This window comes from Phascolarctos cinereus, unplaced genomic scaffold (genome assembly GCF_003287225.1).
Source record: "Phascolarctos cinereus isolate Bilbo 61053 unplaced genomic scaffold, phaCin_HiC Scaffold_5;HRSCAF=322, whole genome shotgun sequence".
NCBI classification, from domain to species: domain Eukaryota; kingdom Metazoa; phylum Chordata; class Mammalia; order Diprotodontia; family Phascolarctidae; genus Phascolarctos; species Phascolarctos cinereus.
In genome coordinates this window covers 241,715,636-241,737,283 of record NW_027555958.1, presented here as the reverse complement: position 1 = coordinate 241,737,283, position 21,648 = coordinate 241,715,636, and the positions used below count along the sequence as shown (strand labels likewise).

Genomic DNA, 21,648 nt, shown 5'->3' with positions numbered 1-21,648 from the left:
TATCAAGTGAGGAGTGTCTACCTTTGCCATTTCCTTTTCCAGCTTTGCCTCAGTTTCCTCATCTATAAAATGAGCTGGAAAAGGAAATGGCAAGCCACTCTGGTATCTTTGCCAAGAAAACCACCCAAATACGATCACAAAGAGTAGGACATGACTGAACAACACTATGAAGAAATCTGTATCAGAGGCACAGATACAGAGTTAAAAGAAGTCACAAACCTAGCCCTTGTGGGACTTCTACTCTAGTGATTCTTCTAAACCTTCAGATAGAATTACTGGATGGGCCCTCAAAGGCCTAGTATCACCCTGCCTGGAACTTCTCATACCATGCTGGTTATCAAATGGACCAAGCTTCAGCTATTGGGCCTGATGACCAGTCCAGTACATGTACTCCATGGGTGTACTTCTGGGTGTGTCCATTTTCCATCATCCTGGGATATAGCTACAAAGATGGCACGGTAAGTCTTCCCCACTCTGGTCACAAGACCTTGCAGGATGAAGGCCCGACCAAATGACATTTTCCCTAGACCTGTGACTAGTAAATTCTTCTCAGTTGCCCATCCAAACCCTGAGACTGAGCCAGCTGTCATCTCTCCCTGTGTTCTCATCTCCATCGGCTTATCCCTCCTCAGTTACTTTCCTTTCTAGTCTCTCCTCCCACTGAGACTGTCCTGGCTTTTTCATCCACACACTTCTCTGCATCCTTGAACCTTTCTTTTCACTCTTTCCACCTTGGATTTTTAAAGGCCTGACTCTTGATTACACTGGACCCCTGGTCATCTCTTCATGTTCTGCAACACAGACAGGAGGAACTGGCATATTCTTAGCCAGCAGGTCTAAGCAAGCATGTTGGCCACCATCACCCAGGAGCCTTTCCAGGAATCACTGAGCCCTGCACCAAATTGCAATTATCCTACCAGCCATTGAGTTACTCTCCCTCCAGTACAAAGGAGTTTCAGCTTCTTTCTCCTCCAACCCCTTCCTTTCATATTTGGGGAACCCCCCCCCAAACACACGATATGGCCTTAAACACTTTAGCCTGGTTCATCAACCTCTTCAAAGCCCATGACCATGACTTTGGTCCATCACGACGTTGTAGTGAGAAGAGAGCTGGTCTAAGTGTCAGGACGCCCTAGGTTCAAATCCTGCCTGACATTTAGTAGCTTAAACAGCTCTGTGCCTCAGTTTCCTTATCTGTAAAATGAAGGGGTTGGAATGGGATGGTCCCTCCTAGCCCTAAGTCTGTGTATAGGGAGCACATATTAGATTTCATCGTCACCCATAGGCTATTCCACCTCTAAAATTCTGATCTCTGAAAATCCCTTCTTTGAGCATCCTCTGCCCGCCTCAGCCTAAACCGAGTCTTGCTTCTCATTACGTCTCCTCTCTGGCGGAGAAAACAAAGCCCCGCCTCTAACTAGGCTCCGCCACTAGGCGGATTGAGCGCGCGGGAGCCTCGGGGCCCCGCCCCCTACCCGCTCCCGCCTAGCGCTGGTCCCGCCCCCTGGGCTCCCCGCTCCTCCCCGAGGCTCCGCCCCGGCTTGGCTTCTCTCCCCGCCCTGGACCTCTGATCTCCACCAGGACCCCGCCCCTAATCCTTATGGCTCCGCCCTTTTCTCCAATGCTTCGCCTACTGGTCGCGAGTTTCGACTTACCTGTAGGTCCCGCCCTCTTACCCTGATCTCGTCTCACCACCCCGGCCTGCGAGCTACGCATGCGTAATAGCCCCACCCCACTCGCTTCGAGTCCCGCCCCTTCCTGCGTCACCTGGCGATGGCGGGCAGAGGAGGGCGGAAATGATTTGAGATTGGCACTCCCACCTCCTCCTCCCCAATGCCCTGAGGCCGGTAAAGCCGGCTTCCCGCTCGGAGCCTCGTGACCCGAGAAGGGGGAGGTGCTGACCCTTGACCCCTGACCTCAGGGTCATGCTGATCCTGGAGATCGAGCATTTTTCTCGAGCTCGATGGCCTCTCGGCCCCCCGGGCGGCCAGCCTGGCCGGGAGCTGACCTCGGTCCGCCGGCGGAGGGGTGGGCGGCGCGGTTGGGGGCCGGGCTGGAGCCCCCCGCCTTGCTCCTGCTGCAGCTGCTGCAGTCCGGACCCGGAGGGGTACTGGGGGCGCTCAGGGCCCTGCAGAGGCTCCGGGCTGGGGGCTCCGAGCGGCCCTTCTGCTGGGGCCCCTTCCTGGAGGCGCTGAGCCGAGAGGAGCCGGTGCTCGAGGGGCTCGACCGCCGCCTGGAGTTGTAAGTAAGGCGGCCCCCTCCACCTGCTCCGACCCGCGGGGTGCCCAGCCGGAGGAGGGCTGGGCGCCCAATCAGGCGTCGTCTCATCTGTCCAGTGGGGCAGGGGGTGGATACTTACCCTCCCCTCTCCCCTGGGGGAGGAGGGGTGTGTGCAGAAAGTTCTTTGCAAATTTAAAATATCTAAAAATGAAATTTGCAATTATCCTACCCAGATCACCGCGGGCCCAGCTCAGCTTGCACTCTCCTTGATGCTTTCTTAATCAATAACAAACATTTATTTTATTTAATTGCGCTCACTGTGTGCAAGGCACTGTGCTAAAAGCTGGAGATGTAAAAACAGCCCCTGCCTTCAAGGCTTTCTCCAGAAGTAATCTCCAGATGGTATATCTGTACATCGTTGTATGTTTTCAACAAATTCAGTTAAGTTTAACGAGCATTTTTTAGGTGCTGTGTGGTAGGGGCTGCTCAGGTTGCAAAGAAGAAATAGCCCCAACCTCAAGGACCATGTGTTCTACTACATGGAAACTACATATTCCGATAAGTCATGCAAAATGCATGCAGAGTAATTTTGGGGTGGCGGGACCAAGAAAGTCTTCCAGTTGAGTTGACCCTGGTAGGGAGCCAGGGATTCTGAGAGGTAGAGATAAAGAGGAAGAGCATTCCAGGAATACGGAAAACCATGGAGGTTAGAGATGGAATATCCTGTAGAGGAAATGAGAAGCAGGTCAGTTGGAAGATGGAGTGTGTGAAGGAGGATAATGTGAAATCAGTCACTAAAGATGCATTGGATCCAGATTGTGAAGGGCTTAAATGCCAAGCAGAAGTTTGTGTTTATTCTAGAGTCAGTGAAGCTTTTTAAAAAGCGGTGGTGTGTGGACCTTCAGCTGGGTAGAAGATGCATTGGGAAATGGGGAGAGACCAATAGGAGGTTGTTAACTAACAGTAGTCCTGGCGAAATGTGATGGAGGGCTTGAGCTAGAGTGGTAGCTGTGTGAGTAGAGAGAAGAGTTTGGATATGAGGGATCTAACAGATTAAAATCAACTGTACTTAGCAACTACTTGGATATAGAAGATGAGAGACTTGACTCCCAGATTTTGAGATTTCAAATCTGGGTAATTATACAGATAATAGTATCTTTGACAGAAATAGTTAAGTATTGGATTCTTAGTGATGTTTTGTTTATTTGATATAGTGCAAAGAGATCTAGATTTGGAGCCAGAGGGTCTGGGTTCAAATTCTGGCTGGGCCACTTCCTATCTATGTGAACTTGGGCAAGTCATTAAAACTCTCTGGGCCTCAGTTTCCTCATCTATAAAAGAGAGAGGTTGGACTAAATGATGTCAGAATTCCTTTCCAGATCCAAATCTGTTATCATATAATCCAGTGAAGAGAGGTGGGAAAGGGAGAAGATGAATGTTGAATTTGAGGTGCCTGTTGGATATTTATGTGGAGATGTCTAGCAGTTAGTGGCACTGGGATCAGTCTTATATCCAACTTCTTAGAGATGCTCATTGAACCCAAGGAAGCTGATAAACTCTCCAGAGAAGATTGGGCATAAAGTTGGAAAAGAAAAGGTCCTGGAAAAAAGCCCAGGGGTATGCCTGCTTATTAATTAAACACCTCTAATATACAAATCTCTGTGCTAAAGATTTGGGATACAAAGACTATAGAACTGTCCCTATCCGTAAGAAGTTAGGACATGTTCATAGATAAGCATGACACAGTATCAGAGGAAAACGAGTACAAAGCATTCTCTAAACCAGAAGTTCTGGAGTGCATGAGGCTATAAATAGATTTCAGGGGCTCTGTGAACTTGGATAGGAAATAAAAAAATTGCATTTTTATTTTCACTGATCTCTAACCAGGGCAACTAGATGACACAGTGGATGGAGTGACAGGCCTGGTGGCAGGAAGACTCATTTTCATGAGTTCACATCTGGCCTCAGACACTTACTATCTATATGGCTCTGGGCAAATCACTTCACCCTGTTTGCCTCAGTTTCCTCATCTGTAAAATGAGTTGGAGAAGGACATGGCAAACCAGTGTCTTTGCCAAGAAAACCCCAAATGAGATTACAAAGAGTTGGACACAACTGAAAAATAATTAAACAACTAAAATTTATTTGTTGTTTGTTTCAATTGTGCAAATTTATATGTATACATAATTGTTTATGGGGCAGTTAGGTGATGCGGTAGATAGCATGCTGGGGCATGGAGTCAGGAAGACTCATCTTCTGAGTTCATATTACCCCAGTATCTTTGCCAGGAAAAGCGGATTGTTTACACATCATCTCTCCCATTAGACCATGAGCTCTTTGAAAAGCAAGGGCTGTCTTTTGCCTTTTGTTGTAGCCTCAGCATTAAGCACAGTGTCTAGCACATAGTAGGAGCTTAATAATAAATGCTAGTTGACTGAACAACTTAGTGAAACAGGCAGTTCCTAATATGGCCTTTTCTCTATGTCTTGTATTCATTCCTAAGGAGAGAAAAAAAAATTGGAGCTTTTGGAGAATCTGTAGGTCCAGGATTGGTGGAAGAGAAGAATACAATACAATACAATACAATACACATTTATTAATTGCTTACTACATGCCAGACGCTGGGCTAAGGGAGGGGAGTGGGGATAAGAAAAAGAAAGCCAATCATGTCCTCAAGGAGTTTACAAGTTAATGAGGAAAGACACACCAAAAAGAGATGTAAAGATATAGAAGAGCATAGGGGACTTAAGTGGAAGGGAAGGACTAATGGGAAGGACTCATGGTAAGGAGCATATCCAGACACTTAAAAATCTGTTTCACCATACTATTTGAACTTCTCATTTCATTCTATTATGGCTAAGAGAAATCCCGCCATTTAGGATTAAATGTTTGAAAAATGCAAACTTTTGAATCGTCATGTAAGCGACGAGATAATGGACTAGACATTTTCTCCAATCCCCACAACCTCTTATCTAAAACAGAAATTATATGCTACAGAGAAAACATTTTCAGTTGTCTCCATGGTCTAGGACACCCAGAATCCAAAAGAAGGTTTAAAAAAACTCCCCAAACCCGAGAACTGACACTTACTGGCCCTGAGCTCACTCCATACCCTTTCGCCACCTCCCGCAGTACTGGCAGTGAGGCTGCAGTCCAAAGACAGGAGTCAGGCTTATATCAAAACCCACTCCCACACCTCAGTCACCTCTCACTTTTGAAAGTCATGGAGACCCTGGCTTCAGGCTCTAGAAGTTTGTTCAGGCCTTGATAGCTAGCTTTTCTACAACCCTTCAGGAACAAAAGCCTGCTGGGGGCTACAACCCAGAAGCACCAGTGCTGCAAAGTGCTGAACTGCTCTATCAGGTAAACAGACTCTAACTGCTGGTACTGGGCCAAAGAACTGAAGAACAGAGAGAGTGGGACAGGATCACCAGCACGAAACACTGTACCTGAGGGGGCTGTGTAACACTCCACTAAGCCTGAAGGAAAGAGCATAGCACCCAGCAGGGACCAGTTCTGACTTCTCAAAAGTCTATTGGGGCAGAGACCTAGGCTGTGAACTGTGAATTGCCCAGTGTGGAAGGAGGCTGAAGACTCTGAGATCCAGCCTCCAAGGAAGCCACAAGCAGAGGGGAAGGAGTTGGGAAGTGAGTAATAACGAAAATTTGGGGGGGGGGGGAGTAAAAGTAGCAAAGATTTCAAGAAAAAGAATTCTCAAAGATCCTGAATGTAAACAGATAAATCAACAGGAAAAAGTAGTAACAACAGAGGGAAATTTGTCCTCCAGATCTAGTAAATGAATTCAGACATCTATGAATAAATACTGCAAAATAAAGGAAAATGATGTAACACTAGATGAGACAGAAGACCCAGTGGAATTTAAGGAGAACGTGGAGCCACGACATACTGTGCCTGAGTGGTTTAAAAGAGAAAAGAATTATGAGAACAGAATTTGTGTCCTGAACAAAAATAAGAATAGAAAAACTTGAATCTGCAGTGGCAAGCCTCACCAAAGAAACAAAACAATAGATTGAGAATGCATACCCATAGAAGTGAAGGACAGTCTACAAGAAGGAAAACTAAAAACAAGAACATTAAAAGAAAATATGCTTACTGTGCAAGCAAATTATATTGATTTTGAATGAGAGACAGTGTTCCAGAAGAATACATCAGAACAAAACATCTTAACACCCTAACAAAGGAAGCATTAGAACAGAACTGCCCAGAACTTCTGAACATAGAAAATGAAACTCCAATAGAAAGATTTTACAGATCACCTTCAGGAGAAAACCTAAGGCTGCAGACTCTAAGGCACATGGTAGTTAAATTTGACAACTCATTTTGGAAACAACTTCTTCAAGCTATCAGGAGAAAGACCTTCAAATACAAAGGAAAGGACATTCACATAATGCAAGACTATTTTGTACTCACTAGGAAAAAGGAGGAGGGAATGGAATAATGTGTTTTGAAGAGCAGTGGAGCTCAGAATGCAGCCCGGGGTGATCTGTGTTGCAAATGTGAGCCTAACCCTAAAGGACAAAAGCTGGAATTCAATAATAAGGAAGAATGTGAAATGTTTTGAGAAAGAAAACCAGAACGATTTGCTTCTCAAGCACCGCAAACAGCAGAAATGTAGGAGGAGCGAATATAGCCGGCAAAGACACCAACATCAAGAGAGTGACAATCCAAGGACCACTAAAAGACTTCTTTCTAAATATACACAAGGAGACAGGAATGAAAGTGAAAAAAAAATGCAAACTTATAAGAACTCTTGGTCACTTATATATTAATGCTAATAAGTTTCAATCTAGGTAGCTAGGTGGTGCGGTGGAGAGAGCTCCAGCCTTGGAATCAGGAGGACCTGAGTTCAAATCCAGCCTCAGACACATAACACTTACTAGCTATGTGACGGTGGACAAGTCACTTAACCCCATTACCTAACAAAAAAAAAACAACAAAAAAGCTGTAGCATGAGCATTGCCCACACCCTGATAAAACCATCTCATCACATAGTCTTTATCAGATTGAAGGTAACCGATGGGCCACACCCATAGGTGAGTTAGGGGGGTGTCAACCCCAAGCATGTGAAGACTTCCCCTGGAGGAATGAGTAGATGAGAACAGTTTGTTCCAACAGCCATGAAAGCAGCTGAAGGAGAAGCTGTGGCACGCTGACAGCCTGGTCAGACATCAGGGACCCCAAAGTCATCTGCTGCATTCGGGGCTATCACCAATCCTCCTGACTTTTGTCTTGCCACTGGGCGTTGATGACTGGGGAACAGACAGTGAGGCTGACTACTTTGTGCAACTCTGCCTCGTTTAAATCCAATTCATGGGCCAGTCAAGACGTCACCCCATGGTGTCATTGTCCTTTTCTTAAAATGAAGGACAAACAAGAAGTATGTGACAGATCAGGGCTGGGGAACCTGCAGCCTTGAGGGTGCACGTGGTCCTCCAGGTCCTCAAGTGTGGCCCTTTAACTGAATCCAAACTTCACAGAACAAATCCTGTTAATGAAAGGACTTCTTCTGTAAACTTGGACTCAATCAAAAAGCTGCACCGAAGGATCTAGAAGGCCACGTGTGGTGTGGAGACCCTGTGCTACTGTGCTAAACACTTTATGACTACCTCATTTAATCCTCACAACCCCCCCCCCCTTACAGGTAGGTTCTGTTATTCCCATTTTATAATTGAGGAAACAGAGACAAACAAGTTAAATGACTTGCTCAGGGGTCACACAACTAGTTTCTGAGACTAGATTGAAATGGGAAGAGAAAGGGGGAGGTTGGTACACCTGAATGAGATAAAGAGAAGGGCAAGCCTTGGAGCTGGGAGGGCTGCGGGAAGGACATGGAAGAAGGCCAGATGTCTTGGATTGATTCATTGTATGTTTATACTGTAGATATGGATGGACTTGTCTCCCCCATTAGAATGGAAGTACCTTGCCAGACTGGATTGTTTCCTTCTTTGTACTTGTATTTTGTATTAGTGCCTGACACATAGGATGTGCTTAATAAATGTGTGGCTCACATAGGGCTAATGCAGCTAACCCTGAAAAGGGGCAGGAAAGTCTCGTGGTCCTCTTTCTCTTGCCTAACTTGGCCCTCTGCATCTAGAACTCAGAATCCAGGCTTATCCTGGATGTAGTTCTACTCCTCTGTGGTCCTTTTCTGTTAACCGAGGAACCTACCATTTATAATGCTTTATAATTTGTAATTCTTTAGGAATATGTGTTCTGAGCTCCAGAAAGCCAACATTCAGACAGACTTTTAAAGCACAATCTATCTGTAAGTGGGACAGCTTATTACCTGTGTCATAATGATGTGTGCATGCTCTCCAGACTCCTTGAGGGGAACAGGGCAGGGACGCTGATCAGAATTCTTTCAGTCCCCCTTGGTACCTGGAACACAGTAGATGTTCAATAAATCTTTGTTGAATGGTAACTGAATGAGTCTCATTCCTTCTCCCTCTGTTTATGGTGATTTCTGTAGGCTCTGCTCTTCGGGCACCTTAGCCCACTGGTTTCCTTGTATTCCCGCCACCCTCTGCCCCCTGTTGTGATCCCTTGCTCAATGTGACGCCTTCACTGCTTCTCTTCCCTCTGCCACCTAGAAAGCCGCTGCTGCTGCAGTTGCCCCAGCTGTGCCAAAGGAACCTCTTGTCCTTACTGTTAGCCGTACGTACTGAGCTTCCTAAGAGCGGACTCCTCCTTCTACTCCAAGCAGCCAAGCGTGACCCTACCCAGGATGGCTGGCTTTGGGCCCTGGGGGAATTGCTTCAGAGGGAACTAACTACAGATGAGGTGATCAAGGAGGCCTCCCCGCTGACACAAGGGTGCCGGGAACGGCTCCAGAGCCTTTGTGGACATGTAGGCAGAGGATTGAGGCCAGGCTATCCTCTGGACCTCAGGGAGACTGAGGACGTGGGTACTCAGTGTCCTGGCAAATGCAGGAAGGAGCCGAAAGCGGAGCCTGAGGGCTCTGAGAGAGAAGCACTCCCTAACAGACTTCGATCCCTGGAAGGGAAAGGAGAGAAAGAAGAGGAGTGGCAGTGGCAGCAGCAGCAGCTCCAGGAGAGCACCACAGATGAACGGGAACCACCGATGTATGGGGGCCAAGCTTTTCCCCAAAGAACTGAGGGCAGCCCTGACCAGCCCATTCTGGAAGCAGCCAGCAGCAGGGCGAATGATGGACTGCAGGAGAAGCCGGCTGAGGTTCTGGAGTTACCTAGAGCCCTCAAGGTACTGGGCTTGGGGCTTCAGAGGCTGACTGGAGTAAGGAGTCAGGGATGGGCGAGTTACGGGTTAGAGAAAGGCAGGAGAAATGAGAGAGTCTAGAGATACCTGGGACCACAGATCTAGCGGTAGGGTGGTCAGAGGTCATCCAGGCCAAACTTCGCATTTTACCCTTAAAGAAACTGAGGCCCTGAGGGATTAAGAGACCTACATAAAGTCATAAGTGCTAACTCATGTGACTCTAAAATGAGTTCTGCCTTCCCTGTCTCTCACTACGTGTGTTGATGCCTGCCCAGGAGTCATCCAGCGCTCTCTGTTTTAAAAGCCTGGGGGTCAAGGGTTTCCACAAGATGCCTCCCTGATACCACATTCAGGTATGCGAGATGGGAGAAGCATAGACCCATTTGCACATCCTTTACTTCATAGACTGTGAGATGTTTTCTTACGGTTTTCAAGTTGAAATGTCACGACCTCTCTCCAAAGGTCATTGTTTCTTGATTTGTTCTCTTGTGACTGTTCTTCTTCCCAGTTCTCACCGGTCCAAGGCCTAGAGTGTATGTTCAACAGTTGATAGAAAAAAGACAGTGGAGGGGGGCCAAGGAAGGGAAGTAGGAACAGATGAGACTCAGCTGTGACTGTCCTCTCTTCCTCAGGACCAGGTACCCCGAATGCTAGAGCTGCTGGAAAATGAATGGGAGGTGAGTGTTTGATACCTTCCCCATCCCTTTGCTTTCATGGCCATTAGACTCCTGAAACTACACATCAAATTAGGCAAGGGTATAAAGTCCCAGGAGAGAGACAGGGAATTAGAAGAAGTGTGAAGTTCTCTTGAACAGAACAGAATGGAACAGAAAGAGCCTGAATCAAGAATCAAGAAGAATTGGGACTCTCCATTAACTAGCTTTGTGACCGGGAAAGCCATTTCCCCTCTGACTGTCTCTTCCTTTGTCAAAGGAGGGATTTGAATAAATTATTTTTAAGATCTCTCCTGCACTAGCGTTCTATGTTTCTGTAATTCCTCTTCCCCTAGGGCCTAGAGGGAACACCACCCCTCGAGCTGCAGTTTCTCCACGAGTGCAGCCCCAGCCAGGTGAGGAGAGTCTTGAGATTCAAGTCTTGTCTGTCTCCCTCTCTCCTCTGGTGACTCCGCCTCTTTCCAGACCTCAGTTTCCTCGTCTGTTGTGGGAGGACTGGAAGGCACTCGGAGTTACTCCTTGGTCCTCTGCTTCTGATTCACTAGGTGGGAGTGCGTGGTTCTCTCAGTGTTGCCTTATGGGATGCTCAGCTGAGGTTATACCTGCACCTTGTGCTGATCTCCTACCTAATCACTGTCTGCCCACCACCTGCCCTCTGTCCCAGCTGGAGAACCTTTGTGCACAGCTGCGGCTCTCCCGGCTCTCAGACACAGCCCTCCTGCAGTTCTGCAACCGGCTCCTGGCACTCTCCCCGGACCTCAGCTGTAGCAATGCCACCGTACTTGTGAGGACCCTTTTTCTTGAGCAGGTATGTGCTGGAGACTTAGATTATTTGGAGAAATTTGGGGCTTTGCAGGGAGAGATTTAGCACGTAGTGGGAGGTAATGACTGGTATCACTGCTTCTCTCCTACTTAATTGAGACAGATGATTTTGTTTGTCTTGCTTCCTGGGCAGTATCCCCTGGCTTCCTGTTTCCACCAAGCCCTAGCTTGGGTCCTTTGACAACCACCTTCCCGTCATCAAAAGAACTTAAAGATAGGTTCTGTGCATGGAGTTCTCCAAATATACCGATCTTATTTCTTCCCGTGTCTCTGCTTCCTCCCAGGTTCTTTCCCTGACAACTTCAGCCTCTCGTCTGTTGAGAGCTGCCGTAACTGCATTTGGTGCCAGGTATCCTCGCCCTGTCTGCAGAGGCCTCGTGATTCCAGCATTACAGGCCACGGGCTCAGGTTGGTCAACCCTCCTCAGAGTAAGCTCCATCCTCGTGCACAAATAGAACCCTAAGCCCTGGCAGACCGAACCATCTTCCTTGCACTCTAGGTCTGACCCGTGAGGTATCTCTGACTCAAGAAGAGAGATGGTAGGGGTAGAAGATTAGTGCGTCAGCATGCCCCATTTGCTTCACTGATTAAGCCCCATGTTTATGTCTCCCACCTGTCCCCTGGCCTTTTGTCATGGCCTGCCCAGGGATCCTCTTCTCAGTTCCTTCGTCGTCACCGAGGTCCAAATCCCCTGTTTCTTCCTCCACCGCAGGCCCCACACAGACAGAGCTTCTTTGTTGCCTGCTGGAGGGGGATGCTATAGATTTCGACTTGCTGGTGCTGGTGTTAAAGTAAGCATGCTTTCTTCCCGTCTCTCATCACCTGAGGGCAGGCAGCACTTGGGACCCTGGGACAGTGTCAGCAGCACATCTAGAACTGGAGTAGACCGTAAGAGGTTTTCTATTCCTACCCTCTCATTATGATATAAGGAAACCAAGGCCCAGAGAAATGATGGGATTGGCCAAGAATTGTCTCAGGTAGGAACTGAGCCAAGATTCAAACAGGACCTTTAACCCCAGATCCCCTGCTCTTGCTATATACTGCAGACCAACCGATCTTATTTCCTGTTTCCTAGATGTGATTGTAGTTGTCACTGACTTTGGGTCTCTGCATATTTCTGCTACCCAGCTCAAGTCATTAGCGTCCCCTTCAAAACCTGGCTCAGTCAGTCGTGCATGCATCGACCACGGCCCCTGCACACAGTCCCATGCTAGGTCCTATTGGAAGGGGATGAGAGGGGGAAGCAAAAGATGTCACCTCTGTCCTCAGAGGGGCTTACAGTCTAGTTTGAGAGATAGTATGTGTCCATATGTGAAAAATTAGAGAACGAGGTAGCATTAAATATGACAGCGCTGTAAACTGATGTTATGAGTGCCAAATTGTACAGAATGGCATTTAGAGTAGAGATAAGATACACTGTGTATTGTACAATACTGATTGCAAATGCAGAAGGAATTAGGGGTTTTTTTGGCTTCCTACTTTACTTATTGAATAATGTACATTGCTGTTTTTCATTTGTCTTATGTAGTGTTTTTAATTCTTTTTTACCAAATGCAGTTTCTCATAGATAGCACATCTGTCAATGAACACTGAACATATAAATGTCAGCCTCCAATATGAGGAGTCCAATGGTATACACATATATTTCTAAGCACAATTCCCTGTTGGTTTTCCTGGAGCACATACAATGTCCTTCTGTGCATCCTTTTACAAACAAATTTTAAAAGGCCTAGAACTCTTACTTTTCAGTAGACAGCATAATGGTAGCTACTTGGCCCTCAAAATCTGTATCCAAGCAAAAAGAAGGTGCTTGTTGAAGATTGACTTCCATTGGCTTCATGAAGGTGGGGTCATCTTCAGCAGGAAGTCTTTTACGATTAATTTTGCTCCCTCTGCTCCCTCTCCTGACTCTTTGTCCCACATTCTGTGTCTTCAGGACTTTCATTACCCACTTTCTACAGCTTCCACATAGAACCATTTGTAGGTTTTGGTCAGTATTCCTGTATCACTTGGGAGACTCTCACAGAGATGCAGGCGCTTCTGGGGACACAGAGACAAGCTCTATGTTGGTCCCAGGCTCCTAGAATACAGAGCTGCAACCTCATCCTGGCCAACCCCCTCATTTTACAGATGAAAAAATTGAAGCCCAGAGAAATGAATGATCCAGGGTCGCGTAGGCCATTAAGTAGCACAGGTCAGGTTAGAAGCCACGTCTCCTGATGCCAGGTCCAGTGGGCTTTCTCCTTCACTGTGTGCTGTGTGTAGTCAGCTGGAGTCTAAGTTCCTAGAGAGCAGGAACATGCCCGAGTTCAGGAGTTTGCAGCAGGGTCACTTGATACCTGCTGCATGAAGGGCTCTTGCTTACTGCTTCCTGTTCATTTCCCTCTTCCTCCTGCCCCTGAGATCCTGCTGTTGGTGGGTGGGAAGAATATGGCGGGCCAGGAGGTGGGGCAGAGTTGTTCCCTCTCCTCCTTCCCCTCCTTCTTACCTAGGACCTCTCCTCTGCAGACAGATCTTGGAGTTGCCCTGGAGAGAGGAGACCTTCACAGTGATGCAGTCCCTTCTAGGGCGGCAGGTAAAGGTTCCAGACCATCAGTGATCTCAGGATCGCAGACTTAGAGCCAGAAAGGGCCCTGGAGATGATTTAGCCCAACCCCCTCATTTTACAGAGGAAGAAATTGGGAACCAGAGAGATCAGGTGGTGTACATAGGGAGTGAGTGACCAAACTGGGATGTGGTCCCAGGCCCTCCACTCTAAATCCTGAAGTCTTTCTAGTACACCACACTGCGTGGCTGGGGAGTCAGGAATAGTCAGTCAGCAAACATCTATGAAGAGCTACGTGCTAGGTAGGCATTATGCCAAGTGCTAGGAATATAGAGGGGAAAGAAACTCGTACTTATAGAAAACCTTACCAACATGCCAGGTACTGCACTAAGGACTTCACAATTATTTTCCCACTTGATCCCCATAACAGCTCTGGGAGGTACGTGCTGGTATCAATTACTCCCATTTTCCATAGTGTCATAGAAAGACAAAACTATATCCCTGCCTTCAGGGAGCTCAAATTCTAATGAGGGAGGCAACACGTAAGTAACTACTTACATTGATATGCATAATAGTAGATAGAAGGTAATTTGGGGGAGAGGCATGAGAAGTTGGGGAGACCTCAGAAAGGCCTTATTTCTTTCCTGACACGGGGCTTCCAAACTTGCTTTCTAGCCCCTGGTGAGCTCCGGGCACAGTTCTTGCTCTGTACTTCTGTTTTTGTTGTGGCTGGCATTGTTTTCTTCCCACTGATCCAGGGCATAGCTTCTCCCCAAGGTCTGGTTGACCGCAGTAATAGTGGTCCATATTTATATGGTGCTTTTCATTTAAAAAGTGCTTGCCATCCATTCATCTGAGCTGATCTTCACAATAGCCTTGTGAGATAGATGATGCAAGTGTTGTCACTCTCATTGATGAGGAAATGGAGGCTCAGGGGTGAAGTAAATAATCCAAGGTCATTCAGGTAATGAGTACCAGAATTCTAACTCAGGTCCTCTGACCCCAAATCTGTTCTTTCAACTGCACCTAGAGGAAGGGGATATGTCATCAGAAAGTGCCCCGCCTCCTCCATTGTAGCCTCCCCCACGCCCTCCTCTCTCTGCCTCCCCAAACACAGGTGGGCCTGTCCCCAGAGAACTTCAGTGTCTTGGTGCAGAAGCTGTCTCGCGAAGGCCTGGCCGCTGCTGATTCTGTGGGCTATGCCAAGCTGCTCCTGACGGTTGTGACAAAGTGCCAAGATCAGGTGAGGTTTCTGGTTGGGTTGGAAGGCAGGAGGGCAGTTTTGACTCAGGAACTCCTGCTGTTTGGACAGTTGGGTACACCTGGCCATGCCTCATTTTCCCGCTTCTGGTGAGAATAAAGTTGGGTTACTCAGAGATGGCTTCTCGACATTCTTTCCCCCTGACCCAAGCCTGTCTTCCTCCTGTCTTTATGAATCCAGGATATCTGGTGTGGGAGGGGAAGGATGGATTTAACCATGAACTGCCTCTTTTCTTGCCTCCAAGATCACAGAGGCCCACAAAGTCTGTCTCGCTTCTGCAATTGAGTTGAACGCTACCTTCCTGAGAAAACCTCTGCAGGCTGCCCTAAGACGTTTGACCTCTTGAGGTACCTCCCCCGCTAGTTTTCTGAAGAACATCTACCTCAGCCTTAACCTGCCTGCGCTGCCAGCTCTTCAGAAGAGAAAGAACAGTCAGACAAGTTTGACTGCTCATCCCAGTGGCTACTCCGGAATGCTGAGAGGTCAGCTCTGACCCTTTTCTCCTGCGGCACAAATGATGGGTCCGGGAGGGTGGAGAAGGGAGAAATGGAAACGAGTTAGAGACTAACTTGGGCGGGGTGTGGAGGGGTGCTCTTACCAACTTAGGCCAGTTAGAGTTGCTTCAGCCAAATCTGAACTGAACACGTGGCTACCCGAGATGTCTGCCACCCACTGTTCCCTGGCTGTCAGTTGTGCTGAAGCCTTGGGGAAGTGGACCCAAACAGAGGCTCAGGGTTGTTGGGTTTAAAAAAATTATTTAATTTCTAGACTTTATTGATTTATCTTTTTTAAACATCACCTACATTTCCCCGTGTATGCCTCTTTTCTACCCCTCCCTGAGAGACATGCCTCTTAACATAGAATGACAAAGAGGAAAAGCAACCAGTTCAGCAAAACTGACCGACACATCCAGTCCAACATTACCTGTGGTTTTCCACACCCATAGCACCCTATTTCTACAAAGAAGAGAGGGAGATTCATTTCTCATCTCTTCTTTGGAGGCAGGCTTGGTCATTTTCATTTTATGCATTCAATTTCTGTGGTTTTGTTGTTTCTATTTCCATCTACATTGTTGTAGTCATTTTATGTGTTTTCTTGTTTCTGCTTAACTTCACTCTGCATCAGTTCATGTCACTCTTTCCATCTTTCTCTGTATTCATCACATTCCATTACCTTTATGAACCACAATTTGTTTAGCAGTAGGCACCCACTTTGTTTCTAGTTCTTTGCTACCATGAAAAGCGATGCAAATATAACTATTTTGGTGTATATGAGGCCTTTCTTTTTATCACTGACTTTCTTAGGGTATATATGTCTGTCCTTATGAATCCAGCATAGCTGTATGGAAAGTGGGGAGGGGAAAGATGGATTAGACCAGAGACCTGAACCGTGTCTCTTAACTGCCCAGTGATTTTCTTTTTAATTTTTTTACATTCTGAACTTAACAAACACCAAATAAGATGTTCGTTTCCATGTATCAGTAGTGTCAAATTCAACAGAAATGGGGCCCACTAAACCATATATAGGGATCCCTACAGGCTTCATATTGATTTAGAAAACCACAGTAATATTATATATGTTGTATTGTATTTTTATTTTGTTAAATATTTCCCTGTTACATTTTAATCTGGTCCTTGGGAGTGTTGATGGCTACGTGTTTGATGCCTCTGCTGTATACAAAGTAGATCAGATAATGAGGATTGTACTTGAAACTATGACTTTTTTACAACTTGTCTTTTTCCTACACATATACATAATAAATTCAATATATTACTTTCAAAACTGCCCTGTTTCCTCCTGAACTTTGTTCTGTTTTGCTTCTGGGGATTTGGAACAAAATCCTTCAATGACCTTTTTTTCTTTCTTTTCTTTTTTTTCTTAAACAATACTGTTGCTTAGAGCATCTCCCTTCTAATTTTTCCACTTGAAAATGTAGGAAGAAGTAAATCCTTGCAATAAATCATCAAGCAAAACAGTTACATATTAGCCATGTCCTAGAGTATATATTTCATTCTTCACAAAATATTTTTGTCGCTTTTCGTGTGTCCTGCTCTTTGTGACCTCATTTAGAGTTTTCTTGGCAGAGACACTGGAGTGGCTTGCTAGTTCCTTCTCCAGCTCATTTTACAGATGAGGAAACTGAGGCAGACAAGGTTAAGTGACTTGCCCAGAGTCACCAGCTAGTGTCTGATGCCAGGCATTCTATCCACTGCACCATCTAGCTGCCTCTTACAGTGTATAGCCCTGTGATTATCAAAGTATCATCTGTAGAGCATTTTAGGAGTGGGAGGAGGTGGAAAGGGGGCTTCTTGAGGGCAAGTCCCTTGTGATTATAAAAAATGGAATATTAAAAGTTTAGAAAATTGACATCATAACAGTTTCTGGCATGAATTATTAATCCCCTGAATATGATACTGAATAGAAAGCATTAGTGTCTCATCCAAAGTGACAGTCTGCCCATTTGGTGAAGTGTATTGTTTTTCCGAGTGGCAGGTGGGCTCTGAGATTTTTTTGCCCAGCCAAATGAGATGAAAAAGCCACTGATCTGAATCAAGGGCTGGAAATTTCCAGTACCTGTGTGTGTGAGATGCACACCAGCTTCTAGCTGCCACTGCCCAAGCTACTGCTGCATCTGCCCTTTTTGTTGTACCCAACCTTTCCCCAGCTAATTACCTCTTTGTTTAGGGGACTCAGGGTGGGTGGGAACTCTTGGCTCCCTGAAGTACTTTCATTCAGTTCAGGGATTAATGATTGACTATTCGTGCAGGATGTGCAGTTAGGCAATGGAGATACGAAGCTGTATCAGACAGAAGCCAAGAAGCTTCTGATAAAATGAGCAGGTAGAAATGCACAAATTAATGAGAAAAGAAAGTGAGATGAAGTGCATCTCTCCTTATTAGCTGTGTTACTACAAGCAAATCCCAGCTGTTCTGAGCCTGTTTCCTTACCTATCAAATGTAAAATACCTCTAGTACCTACTTCACATGGTTGTGAGACTCCAGTGAGATGTCACTTTGCAAACTTTAGAAATATTTTATGCATCAGTTACTATTAGAGAAAGACCTATGAGAAAATCTTATAAGAGCTTTGAACAGGGACATACCAGCTGTGTGGAGGTAGGTGGAGGGGGAGGGGACAGAGGGGTGAGGTGTCAAGGAAGTTTTCATGACAGAGGTGGCAACCAAGTTGGCTCTTGTGGGACACTGTCCCAGACTTGGGGGAGGACAGTTTGAACAACAGTACAGAGATGGGATATGGCAAGAGGAGGGGACTGAGTTTGTCTTGAGTATAGAAGACATGAAGGAGAGTAGTATTAGATAAGGCTGGGGCAGCAAGGGGGCAAAGTGGATAGAGCGCTGGGCCTGGAGTCATGAAGACTCATCTTCCCAAGTTCAAATCTGACCTCAGATACTTACTAGCTGTGTGACCCTGGGCAAGTCACTTCACCCAGTTTGCCTCGGTGTTCTCATCTGTAAAATGAGCTGGAAAGGAAATGGCAAACCACTCCAGTATCTTTACCAAGAAAGCCCTAAATAGGGTCACAGAGAGTCTGAAACAACTGGACACCAACAAAAATTAGTACATCGTAGCTAAGTTGTGGATGGCCTTGGACGCCAGAACCTGAAGCATAACCTTGTGTTTAGCTTATGTATATTCAGCAGACCCTTAAGAGTCATCTGTAATATGGAAGTTATGTGTGCTACCCTCTCGATTTTGATAATGTAGCGGTGATACAGCAATGTAAATAATGTCAACACAGAGAGAGAGAACAAAACTCCAGTTGATTTTAGTACCATAATGCCAGAGTTAAGGGATAAGTAGCCTTTTTGTCAGTTTATCAGGAAATATATTTTGTAAATGGTTTGCTTGGAAAGTATCTGTTGCGTCAGAATAAAAGTTATCAATAAATCCATAAAATAAAAAGCCATAAAATTGGAGAGAACGGTATAGGGTGGCTGAAAGTTTTAACTGCACTGAGGCTTTTGGGACACTCTGTACTTGCTCGTTATGAGGAAAGTACTTTGCAAAGTTCTGTAGAAATGAATTTTTCTTTGACATTCCACCTGAGTAACAGTAGCATCTGCCTTCCTCCTACTTGCCCCACTGTCTCTGAGCTTCCTCAGAGAGGGAAGACCACTGACCAGGAACTCATCTAGATCTGGGCATCAAGTGCTCTCCATAGGATGGCTGCTGCTGCCTTTTCACATTTCTTTCTAACCTTTAGGTACCAGTATGGTATAGGGAAAAGAGTTCCAGTCTTGGAGTCAGATAGATGACTGCCATGTTTGAGTCCCAGTGCTATCTCTAATGCTGTGACTTACTATCTCAAGTCACTTAACTTTTTGGAGGTTCACTTCCTCTGTAAAATGACAAGGTTGCCCAAGATGGCCTCTAAGGCTGCTTCCAGTTCCAGTTCATTAATCCAACCAGCCTTCCTTAACATGCTACGTAAATGGGGCCATTTCCGGTTGTGCTGATTGATACCTGGCCACTGGACTCAGATGGTTCTGGAGGAGAAAGCGAGGCTGGTGACTACACAGCTCTCCCTCACTGTAATCCAATTCACTTGCAAGTCATGGCGTCACCTTCCTGATGTCATGGTCTTCTTCAAGAACAAAGGGCAAACCACAACATAAATGGGAATTATTACTAGGAGTTAGGGAGGGTCCCTTTTTTAGCATAAATTGCTGAAGGTTCTAAGCTTCCTGAAAAAAGAAGCTTTCCTTAGCAAGCAATTTCATTTAGATGCTTAATATTGGCTAGAATAATTTCTTCTGTTGACTTGCCATCCCTGAACAGACTGTAGGCCTGCTAGCCAGGGACTTTCTTGAGTTTTATATTTTCCTCCATTGCCTACCACCACCCTGAGCCCAGAAAGAGGCATTAAATAAATATTCATTAAACTGAATTATTTTGAATTCTCAGGCAGTCTCTTGAATGCTAAGATAAGGGACTTTTTTCTCCTACCTTTATTGATTTATATAGGATGGGTTTCTCTTCCTAGACGTATCTTGCCCCTGTCGTCCCTAAACATATTCTGCTTATCCCAACCCATTTGCTAAGTGAATGGCCAAACCAAAGAAGGCAACATTCCAATTGTATTATTCATATAACAGGATAGATACATAATTTGAACCCATTCTGTGCACAACCATATTTCCAGGCACTGGGTGAGTGAATTATGAACAGTGGTTAGACCTGGCCATGTGTTCTGGAATAGGGGCTGGTCTCAGAACCTTGAGGATGATAGGATCAGGGTGAAGGAATGACCAAAAGTGAGAGGCTACATGATATAGTAAAAAGAGGCCAAATTTGATTGAAGGACCTTGGCAATTTACCACCTGTGTGACCTGGATTCACTCAATTCTCTCTGGGCTTTTGTTTCCTCATCCCTAAAATGATGAGATTAGGCAAGATCAGGAGTTCTTAGTCCCTAAACTTGTTTTTCATTTGAATATTTTAATAACTTTCCACATAATTGGTTTCCTTTGTAACCCTTTTAAATTTTATTTATTTGAAAACATCATTCTGAGAAAGGGTCCATTAGCTTCCCCAAGAGAGCCAGAGTGGTCCATGACCAAAAAAAGGTTAAGAACCCCTGGGCTAGGTGATCTTTAAGGCCCCTCCAGTGCTAAATCACATGATCATAAATGGGATGATATAGTTTTCCTGGTTCCCTGAGTAGCCTTACTACTATACCCAAACTGGCACTTTGTGTGTGTGTGTGTGTGTGTGTGTGTGTGTGTGTGTGTGTGTCTGTCTGTCTGTCTGTCTTGTCTGTCTCAACAATCAGGGCTTGATTTATTGTTGATTATTCTAGACTTCACAAAGCGGTTATGGAGATCAAACTTAAATATATATTTATATATACACTTTTACCATTTATCTTCAACATTCACTTTTTTAAAAATTTTCAATTCAGAATGCTCTCCCTCCCCTCCCATTGAGAAGGCAAGAACCTTGATGTCAAATATACATATGAAATCATATAAAACCATTTTCATGTTGCAAAAGAAAAAATAATAAAGTGAAAAAAAGTATGCTTTGATCTGCATTCAGACTCCATCAGTTGTTTCTCTGGAGGTAGATAGCATTTTTCATCACAAGTCCTTCAGAAATGTCTTGGATCGTTGTATTCCTGAGAATAGCTAGGTCATTCACAGCTGATCATCATACACTATTGCCATTACCAGGTACAATGATCTGGTCCTGCTTATTTCACGTTGATTCAGTTCATGTATCTTCCCAAGCCCAAATTGTCTCTTTAGATATTTATAGCTCCTTCAGAAATATCTTTACAGCCTCTGCTTCCAGGCGTTTTTTCTTTTTTTAAAAATAGTTTATAGATGCTCTTAAAAATTGTCTTGTTCCACTGACTCCTCCCTAATCCCCTATAGAACCTTCCTTTGTAAACTAACAGAGTGTCAGTAATGCAAAACAAATCAGCACGCTTGATACTTCTGAAAACACGTCCCTCCATTCCGCCCCCGAAGTCCACCACTTTTTATACCCCGAGGCGTGGAGTAGGGGTAGGGGGGAGATTGGTACTCAAGACTGTGCACGGTACTAACCAGTGTTCTAACACGTCTTAAAGTTGTTTTGCACGCATATATAGACTGCTCTCCTGGCGTTTATTTCTCCAAGCTCCCCTAGTTAGTACCCTCCATAGAATAAGGGTTGGGATACCACCACTCCCCTACCATCTGGAGCTGGCGCCTATCCTCTCACAGCAGAGAGGGACGGGGATAAGGACGTCATCCGTTCACCCAGCACTGCCTGGGGGAGGGAGAGGGAGACAAGTAGAAGGAGAGGTAGGGGGCGAGGGAGAAGAAACCGGAGTCCACAGCACGCATGCGCATCGTGCTCCTCCT

At 45.6% G+C, this 21,648-nt stretch overlaps 1 protein-coding gene across 4 annotated transcripts; it reads left to right on the top strand.

Annotated features, from left to right (window-relative positions):
• The first annotated feature begins 1,756 nt into the window (after window positions 1–1,756).
• Window positions 1,757–16,558, top strand: FANCE (FA complementation group E). Of its 4 annotated transcripts, XM_020999584.2 has the most exons (10): window positions 1,758–2,241; window positions 8,832–9,459; window positions 10,107–10,151; window positions 10,484–10,543; window positions 10,813–10,956; window positions 11,255–11,378; window positions 11,683–11,761; window positions 13,479–13,545; window positions 14,633–14,758; window positions 15,021–16,558. In XM_020999584.2, exons 1-10 carry the CDS (start codon window positions 1,964–1,966, stop codon window positions 15,120–15,122), a joined length of 1,653 nt encoding a protein of 550 aa, XP_020855243.1. In that variant the 5' UTR covers window positions 1,758–1,963; the 3' UTR covers window positions 15,123–16,558. The 4 variants fall into 4 exon arrangements, 3 of the variants coding, with proteins under 3 accessions (XP_020855245.1, XP_020855243.1, XP_020855244.1); XM_020999585.2 differs by lacking the exon at window positions 13,479–13,545 and having other exon boundaries at window positions 15,021–15,109; XR_002327009.2 differs by lacking the exons at window positions 11,683–11,761; window positions 13,479–13,545 and having other exon boundaries at window positions 1,757–2,241; window positions 15,021–15,109.
• Window positions 16,559–21,648: the final 5,090 nt, after the last annotated feature.

Coding starts and splice junctions, on each gene's coding strand:
- FANCE (XM_020999584.2), top strand. CDS start 1,964: ATGGCCTCTCGGCCCCCCGGGCGGCCAGCCTGGCCGGGAGCTGACCTC. Junction 11,379..11,682: donor ATTACAGGCCACGGGCTCAG/GTTGGTCAACCC, acceptor CCTCCACCGCAG/GCCCCACACAGACAGAGCTT. Junction 14,759..15,020: donor TGACAAAGTGCCAAGATCAG/GTGAGGTTTCTG, acceptor CTTGCCTCCAAG/ATCACAGAGGCCCACAAAGT.